The following is a 9,637-nucleotide window of genomic DNA, read 5'->3' as shown; positions in this document are numbered from 1 at the left end:
TGCAAGTGTAGAAATTGGTCAACAGTACCTTAGGATCCAGTGGGTGGGGTGGGAGGGATGGCACAGGGGAAGGGTATCACATAACACTCAGTTCACCTGACAAACTTACAATAGATAATCCTAAAGGGAAAAAAAAGTATATGACCATCATGGCTATCTTAAAATCTATAGACTGTTTCTGTTCTTGTTACACAAAACTTCACTACAACAATCATTACTTTTCTATCATTTATTTCAGTTAGGTGAGATACTTCACATTTTTGTATTCACCTGTGTGCACCCTCCGCAGTCCTGCCATTTGAACTAACGTTAACTACTAGTGTGGCTTTTCTGGGGAAAAAAATCCATGTTGGTTTTACACATATACAAACAGTAAACACTGGTTTAACTAAAGATTTTTGACAATTTATTAACATTATTAGGCTTGAGAAACAAAATTTTTATTCAAAATGTATTTTTAAAATGTTAGTGCTCACCAACAGTAAGAAGAAACAGTCCTTTTTCTGCCTTTTTTCTTCCATATATTTATAAATAATGCACTGAAAAAAATACTTTTGTCTTTTGAGTCACCTGCAGAAGTTATTATAATATTCTTGTATCAGTATAATTAAAGATGGAGATAGCCTCATATGTCAAGGTTTTATCCATAAACATACCACATACTCCACTCAAAATGTCATCTGTGAATGATACAAATGATAATCCTGCTCTGAGCTTGCTCATCATTATTATGATGAAATATCACAGGCAGTAATTCCCCAAACTTTTAAGGGGGTGGAAGGGGAAAAACCCACCACATATAAGTCTTGCACAAAATGCATGCGTGTATATAAATACCCAAAGTTGCTTTAGGAACAAGCAGCAAGATATAGCAAGGACAAATGCAAAGTTTATTCCACGTATGCTACAATTAATCAACATGTTAGGGAAGTATCAAAATTTGTACTATTAACATATGGCAACAGTTTTATTGTTACAATACATTGCAATAGACTAGCCCCACTGGAAAAGGCTTTTAAGCTGCAGACAGTGCAATCGCATTAAATCTTAATTCTTCTGGGTCACGTTCCATGAATTTCTTGCAAACTTCTATTGCATCCTAGGGTAAAAAGTGAAAAACAAAAAAACACAAAACAAGAAACACTATAAATCACACTTACTAAGAGAGAACCACAAGTGAAATATGAAGATATGCTTTATACAAACTATGCTCAACATGGATTTTTCCTTCAAGGATTACTAAATGGTGTGACAAATCTACATAAACTGTAATTCTGATCTGAGTTACCAGTATTGAAGATTATTTACAGTGCTCATATGGGCAGCATAAGAGACCAAAGGTTTTATGCAGAACCTTAGCCACAATGATTTTTGTGACTATTACTTTGTGCAACAGATTGGTTGCTTGTCTGACTTTCTAAATGCATCTCTGAAGTTTGCCTTTACTAGTACTGCTGTATTCAGAATTTTTTCCTTTGTGTCAAGATGAATCTAAGCTGTGTGGGGTAAGTGAAAGATTATAAGTAATTCCTTCATCTAGCTTTAGGGTGCAATCTGGAGAACACATGTTATCAGTAAAACAGAAAAAAGCCACATATGAGAAAAGGAGAACTTTATCCAACTTCTCCCCCTGCCCAAACAAGCACAAATTGTATGCAAACTTTACAGACATTAATCTATGCTACTAAATAAAAGGGTTTTGTTTGGCTGGTTTTAGTTTCTCTGTTTTACTCTTTTTGTAAAGCTAATCCAGTCTGGATACAATAAAAGTCAAATCTATGCATCGCCTTCTCTCAGCCTCAGCTTCACATCATTCTGTGAGGATGACCATTTATCCTCCCAATCCAGCGTATTCCTTTTCATTTAATTTCTCAACTCAACAGCTTCTGATACAAAGAAGCACCCAGGAGTCACAAAACTGGAGAATATCGAACTGTAACTAAACCAAAGGAAAGATGATGAAAAATTATCCTAAATTTTCAGTCTGATGACTTCATCTCAGGTACAATTTTAAAGGAGCAGGGGTATATGAAAATCACAGCACAGAAGAAAAGTCAGTCTGATCGTCTGTTATAGTCAACCCTTCTGACATGTCTTGTTACCAGGTTATGATACTCTGTCATCCAGATTCACAACATGAGCGTTCTGAAATACCTGTTTTAAAACTGAGTAAACCTGTCTCACCATCCCACTCAATCTATTCCTCATCCAACTGTAAATATAGTAAGAGTTTTGTATAAATATTTTTTGTAAATTCTGTGGCAATATAGCAAGAACACTGTATAACATCATTTAAGAAGGTTTAGTCCTACCTCTAAAAAAGAATCATCACTGGTTTCCCCATGGTTTATTGGAAATGGCTTGCGCCCATCTGTTGAAACACAAGCAGGATTGAACAACACATTTATAAAATTAGAAAAGCTTCAATTTTCCAGTTAGAACTATTTGAACAGATTTTTCACTCTTCACTTAAAAAAAAAATGCTACCTCATTTTTCATAAAAGAATCACAAATGCAGCTAGCTATTTCCTAGTCTCTCCTACACTGCTGACTGCTTTAACAGACATAATTATGTACAGTCCATTACATTTAAAAAAAAAAAAAAAAGCAAAACAATGAAATACTTTTACATGTTTTATGTGAAAACTTTAAGGCTGTAAGTTGCAATTGTTTTAGTGCTGGTATAGTACTTCAGTTTTTCAAGTAGAGAAGAACAATTTCAACTACACTTAATGGATTTACCCAGACAGACAGCTGCACATCTGTGGTCTTTGACAGCTGTGATCAGGGACTCTATGACAGAACAGAATACCAAATCCACCAGTTTGAAGAGTCTGGCATAACTGAGGTTACTAATTTAAAATATATAAGCAAACAAACCCAGTAACTCTAAGTATTAAGTACTTTCACAGCATTTATAAATAGTTGCTGTAGTTAAATTTTTTTCTCCCATTTGCAATATAATAATGCTATCATTCTCAGCATTTAAAAAATAATTTCATTCATAGGAATGTTTCAGGTTACTTGTGAAGAGCTGACAGTACGAAAACATATGTCAGGATATCCTAAGTATTTGCTAGACCAAATTCCCTTTCGGCCCTATCCTCTCTTTTAAAGACTTTTCCCTCCCCAAAATTCCATTGAAGTTGACAATACTTCCAAACTAAATTTTCCATAACTAAAAATAGACTCGATGTTAGAAAACTTTTGGATTTACATAAATAAAACATTGTTCATTATTGTCACAACCATGACTGAATATACAACAATGCAAAGCGGTCAGAACGTGCCAGGGAAACAGAACTGAATGCCCTGTACTATTGCAAGCTAAGTTTGATTCATTTTTTGTTGGGTTTTTTTGGTTTGTTTTTTGGGTTTTTTTACAGCATTTAAATTTCATGTGCCTATAAATAACATATTTTCTATGGCAAAAACATCATAATCATTTAACATCCATGTGCTTCCTTAGCATTTTCTGCCCACCAAAGCCCACATGCTGGCCACAGTGACGGAAGCCAGTGAATCAACTGAAAAACCTTCTTCCATTTTCCTACTTTGAAGTATTTTTTGCTTTCTTCCGCTGGTACAGAGAGAAGTTATTTTAAGAACAAAGCAAATAGTACTGGCATTTCACTCGACAGTGGAGCTAAATGCCTTTTTTTAAGAAAAAAATATTTAGAGAAAAAATGGGATTTATCTTGCATCATACTTACGGAAAACAGCTAAACATCATAATCATAGTTTGTAGTGTGCTTTTTAAGCAGAGCAAATTAATGCACAATGAAAAGGTAACATGAAAATAGTAGCACACAACTAAGAGTGAGCCATCCATCATGCCTTGAAATTTAGTCATAAATTATTTGCACTGCATCCTACAGTAGTTGCCTCACTATTTGATCTAGTCACTGACAGACATACAGCATAATAAAAATACAGAAATGTGTGCCTATTCTTCATACTTACCACTGATCATACCCCTTTGATCACCTCAATATTAACATAAGCACTTCTTATATACCACTTATGCCTCAGTTTATGATTATCTGTCACCTGTTAAGGGCATGGCTTAATTACATGTTGATTTTCATTCTCACCATAAAACACTGAAAAAAATACGTTAGGGAAGAGAAGTGACTTGCAGTTTTTAAATCCTGATCTACTTGCTATCTTTCTGAAGTGCCTGCAGCAAAACCTAGTTGCCCAGCAACATGTTTAAGATTGGAGTCATTAGAGAATATCTGAGCAGAACTTGGTGCTACACAATCTGAAGAGGAAAAAAAAAAAAAGCTGTAGTTCAGAAAAGAGAATACTGTTTTACAGGTAACTGTCTTGTGACCACAAGAGGGTAAAAGAAAAAATAACCAGCCTGTAAAATGGGTTGCAGAATATTAGTATCTGCTAGTATCCTGACTACATAATTACAGTTTAGACTCTCACTCTATTTAATAATATAGCTAACACTTCTAAAGTGGCATACAGTTCATTTATTAATTTCTCAAGCAATTCAGAGACATAAGTATAACAGTACTTTCCTCTCTAAAATTTTGAGTGTTCATCAATTCTTTCTTGCTTCCTGTCCTTGTAAATCAGGAAGTTTAAAGGCAGTCTAGTATTCTGTACCATTTTATCTTAATGGGAGGGAGTTGAGGGAAGGAGAATCCAAAGTAACAATGTGAAGAAGGCTGCAATTGTTTGACAGAACTCCTAGACCCTATGATGCAGCTGAAAATAACCTAAACCCTATATTACATCCAGTAACTCTCTAACTTTGACAGTTAACATTACTGCTTGTATTTGTTTCAAACAAATGGATAGTGGATAAAAAATGTTCTTACCCAATTCATAGAGATGACCACCTACATTAACTAATGCAATAAAGTGAAGATCTACTTTTTCATCTATACTCGGTGCCTGCAAGACAAAACAAAACAAGAAGAAATTGTCTTCACTAAAACTCTTATCACAATATGATTAATGAGAACGTATCATCATAATATACAAAACACCTGGCCAAGAGAAATCACAAGTGAGAAACACATTCTGGATCTATACAGAATGGCAGAAGTGATAGTTCAGAACATTTCAGAATATAAAGAAGCTTTCTGCAATGCACAGATCAGCAAGAATCCTTTCAGTGGAGTATCTGGAAGTATTTCCAGTTATATCTCTACGTTAAAGCTTTATTTTTCACTACTGAATTAGAACTAGTATCAGCTCAAATACATTAACATTAAAAATAGATATTAATATAAATAGCAACTCCTTCACTAACCCATCTCCCGTAACAAAGTGATGCAGGGTTGAACTCTGAACTGGCTGTATTTTAAAACTGAAAATATTCAGTTGGTCAAAATATTTTTTTTCTTTTAAGTCACATATACTATGGTTAACCTGTTCCTTCTTCACAGGCAGTCAAAAGAAATGGTTCACACATCTTAGGTGGGGAGGAAAGGAAATAACCAGAGGTGCCTAGACTGTAATTTCGAAGTGGCATCATAGGCATCATACCAAGAAAGGACTGAAGTGCAGTGACAGGATCAAGTGACATAACATAAAAAATAGTTATAGTTGGTAAAGATTGCTCTAGCCCGGTACTGTGTTGCCAACTACAGCAAGCAAAAGCTTCTTCAGAAGAAAGCAGGGCATGCACAGCATGGTACTCTGCCAGCACACATTCCAAACATCCACTAAGCAGTGGCTTTTGAACTTCTGAGCCAAAAGGTACATCACCACTGTTGTGCTCAATAGCAATTGATGGTCTTATTTCCCCATCAATCTGTCCAGTCTGCATCTGAGTCTTTAGCCACAATTTAAGAAGATACTGTTTGAGACAATGGGAAAAAACATCTCAGTTTTTCTTAAATTATCAAGAATCTGACTTATGTGAAAATACATTTCATGCAGTTTTCTTCCATCTTGTAATTACTGTTAGCCTTATGTGAATCTCTTGAAGCACCTCAGAATTAGAAGAATTTGCCAGAAGCAGGTTAGAGTGTAAAATGACTTGCGGAACCTTACAGTCACATCATGTTTTCAAGACTGGGTTAAAAGTTTCCTTTGTCCAGATGGTCATGACTTTAAAAGGTGATCTAAATTGAAGAAATATAGCAAACAACCAGAACAATGAAGCAAAGGACAGGAAGTCACCTAAGTCCTTCAGTACATCAAGAACGCCAAAGAACACAGCATTACAGAGGAACTGCCAACATCTTACAGAAATTCTATGTAGCAAGCTCAAAAACTAGAGAGAATTAAAAAAATGAAACAACAAACCCACACAACCTCCCCTCACTCTCATTTGAAATTCATATCCGTGAAAAGCATGAAAAGGCATAAATACCCAGTTTTATCTGTGTTTCAGAGTGCCTAGAATGGAGAAAGAGCTTTCCTGCCTCTGAAGATGAGGCAGCTATCAAAGGGATGAGAGGACCATTCCACCAGAACTCCAAGGAGTCTTCTTCCCCTATAGCATAAGTGAATTGCCTTTGAGAATTTTGTTTTACCGAAGGCCAGAGACAGGACTTAGAAAAAGCAGCCTCAAGAGTTTGGCTACCCCGGTTGTAAACTTCCAAGGACCACAGGCTTTCATAACTTCCTGAAAACCATGCAAGACAGTAGCTGACAACCAATAGCATCTTATTATTTCCATCAAACAACCAACTTTTTACAGGCATTTAAACTGTGGTGCTACGAAAGTGTGCAGGCAGGCAAAGCTGAGAGTCCTTGCCAAACTGTACATTGCCACCTAATTCTCTTATTCTCTTTGTAGATATACCACTTCTCGACTGTTCACTTATCAATTAAACCTATGAACTGGGAATTCTGGGCTTAAGAAATTTCAGGTTAGGTGAAAGACCACTACCAGTTAGTCTCACTTTAGGAAGGAAATGGCTTAGCATTTAAAAGCTTGAATCTAAACATAACACTACCTAGGCTCAAATTTATATTAACTAGAAGAGCTCAAAGTATCCCTGTTTCAGAAGGCTTTCGTCCTCTGAGTTTCAGATTTGGTTTTGATCACATTTATAACAAAATACAGTTGCCCCTTTGACCATTTTAGGGTTGTGTTCTTTGCCAGCTTCTAATAAACACCTTTTCCATAGAGAGACACACTTGGCGTGCTTGGAATGCTGAGCCTATATATGGCTAGAAGATGGATAGAGAAGCCATCAGAAAAAGCATGATTAACTTTTCATAGAGCTTACTTGGAGACAGACTCCTATAGAACCCTGCTGAGTTTTTGTACATGCCTAATCTAAATAACATGCTTTCATTATGCTATTGCCACAAGCCATGAGAAATGTTCTTTTTACATTTTTAATACCTCAACCTCAGAGAGAGAATGAAAGAGCCATGCCATTATTAAAGGTTCTACCACATGTTTTAATGTAGACAGTCTCCTCCCCTGTGAATTCTTTTCATCCAATGCAGATAGTAAATTTACTCCAAAGTAAATTTACTCAAAGTATATTTCACATTTCTTGAAAAATTAGGATTTCAGTCATTTTTGACAGTCCATTATTTGCATAACCATAAGCACAGAGAAACAATAGGGTACGAATAGTCGATGACGTAAAACTTTGTATTATAAAAATCTGTTGCTTGTGACTTAGGCAAACAAGTAACTGGATTAAACTTTCCCAATGTGATGATTCGGATTCAAAATTCCCCCCCCCCTCCTCCATAGGGGAAAAAAAAAAAAAGACATCCATTGCATATGTGTGCATGCACACTCACACAGACACACACAAGAAAAGAAGCCTAGTCAGGCTAATTTGTACTTCACTGGGAGCTTCTAAAAATTCTAACACTTGAACCAGAAGATATTAAATTTCAAAGGAATGGGAAGAAGAGGGAACGTCAGCTTCAGGGAGATGTCTTTTGTGGTCTCCTTGAAAAGCTATGCCTGTCACCGAGTTTTCAGCTTCTAATAAAGTCTGTGTGAATGCTTAAAAGAACAAGAGAATATAGCTTTAAGAAGTCTGCCTGCCTGTTCATCCCTAGGTAGTATTTGCAGAACAATTTCAGAGCATTTTCTCTAAAGTGTTGGGATGACCCATTCCTTTAGATTTTTTCATTTAGAAGTCCACTCAATGTGCAAAAGGAGACAGCAGATTTGAATGACCACATGTATGAACCACAAGGAAGGAGAACGACAGAGGAGTCTAAATAAGATGACTGCTAATCAGGATTTGGAACTAACCTATGGGATTCAAGACTCATTTTTCAATTTGCTGAAGAGCTGTGGCACACTGAAGAAAATTTATATCCATATTCTTTCCAATCCAGAAGAGACAGAAAGAGGACGAATACCAGCATCTTGGGTAGCTTACAGAAGCTTATGTTATGGTTTCAACCTTAGTATAAGTTTTGGTAGTATGGGTTAGTGGAATTTATCTCTTTAAAAAAAAAAACCAAACCAAACCAAAATGTGAAAAATAATAATCAGTAGACTTGAAACTGATTGAAAAGGGAAAAATGCAAAAAGTTTAGTGCTCAGAGTGATGGTTCTGAGAATATCTTCTCAGCTGTAATTTTTTCTCAAGGTATTAAGATAACTCTCAATGGTAATAATCTATCAAATCTTCATGAATACCCAGTCTCAAAAGCGACAGCCAAGGTTACTGTACCCTCTAATTCTGGATACCACATTAAAAGCACCTAAATGACCGAGTCCCGATTTTTCAGAGGATTTGACTGCCTTCTCTGCTAACCTGAACATTCAAATTAAATAATAAATGATTGCTGTGAGAAGTCAATTTTAATCGACTTGTCTCAGGTCAATACCCATTATTACATATTATCGAAACTGCACCTCTACATTTCTTCCTCTAGTCTCCACTAATAGATTTCCAGTCAGTAGTTTTTAAAATGGCACTTCCCAAAGTTTTTAGTATACAAATGATAATCCCTCCTACTCTCTCTTGTACTGAGCAATTCCTTGATTTTACCTTTCGCCACTGCATGCTGCCCCCTCCTCATGAACTACAACAGTCTCTTATTGCACTAACCTTCAGAAACTCAATGGTACACTCCTATATCACTGTTTGCCCAATCATATCAGCTGGTCTAATGAAGTATATTTCATCACCTACGAAATTTATCTTGCTAGTGCACTTGGAACATTATCCCAAAAGTCAGTATTCTATTTTCATGCATTTTAAATCTTTTGATCTTCAAACGTTGCTACACTAGAACAAAATTGTTCATCAGATTTGATGTGCAATGGGTTTCTTTTCTCTAAAACTGCATTTCTGGGACAAACACACAATTAGAAAAAAAAAATTTCTTGCTCTCATGGACATATTGAACAAGTCCTCACCACATCCTGCTTAAAATTTATTTATGAAAGACCACATTATAAAAACAGGTTCAATGTTATATGGCAGACTTCAGGCAACTTCTTCCAACTGTATCATGTATTTTTATTACTTCCTTACACTTGCTCTTGAGAGAAAGGAGTGAAGCAAGAAGTCTCACAAAACAGTTTAATAGAATGCTTTGCATTACAGGTAGAGACTGGGAAAGGAAAAAACCACCACTTGTGTTAAGTCAAAAAACTGGCATCAAGGGTCTGTCAAGTTCTGGAAAACGAGCAGAAAAGACTGATGGAAAAGATAATTTTCAGAACCTCGAG

At 35.9% G+C, this 9,637-nt stretch overlaps 1 protein-coding gene across 1 annotated transcript in view; it reads right to left on the bottom strand.

The window, feature by feature from the left end:
- Window positions 1-418: 418 nt before the first annotated feature.
- Window positions 419-9,637, bottom strand: part of UCHL3 (ubiquitin C-terminal hydrolase L3) — a 44,131-nt gene continuing 34,912 nt past the window's right edge. The window contains exons 6-8 of the mRNA XM_026843712.1: window positions 4,836-4,911; window positions 2,313-2,371; window positions 419-1,099 (exon numbers count right to left, since the gene is read on the bottom strand). Of these exons, the coding sequence (XP_026699513.1) occupies window positions 1,016-1,099; window positions 2,313-2,371; window positions 4,836-4,911 (219 nt within the window). The 3' untranslated portion in view covers window positions 419-1,015. The remainder of the gene's footprint in view (window positions 1,100-2,312; window positions 2,372-4,835; window positions 4,912-9,637) is intronic.

This window comes from Athene cunicularia (genome assembly GCF_003259725.1).
Source record: "Athene cunicularia isolate RWA chromosome 1 unlocalized genomic scaffold, athCun1 chr1_part1, whole genome shotgun sequence".
NCBI classification, from domain to species: Eukaryota; Metazoa; Chordata; class Aves; order Strigiformes; family Strigidae; genus Athene; species Athene cunicularia.
Note: the sequence above shows the minus strand (reverse complement) of the source record. Positions and strands in the feature narration are given on the sequence as shown.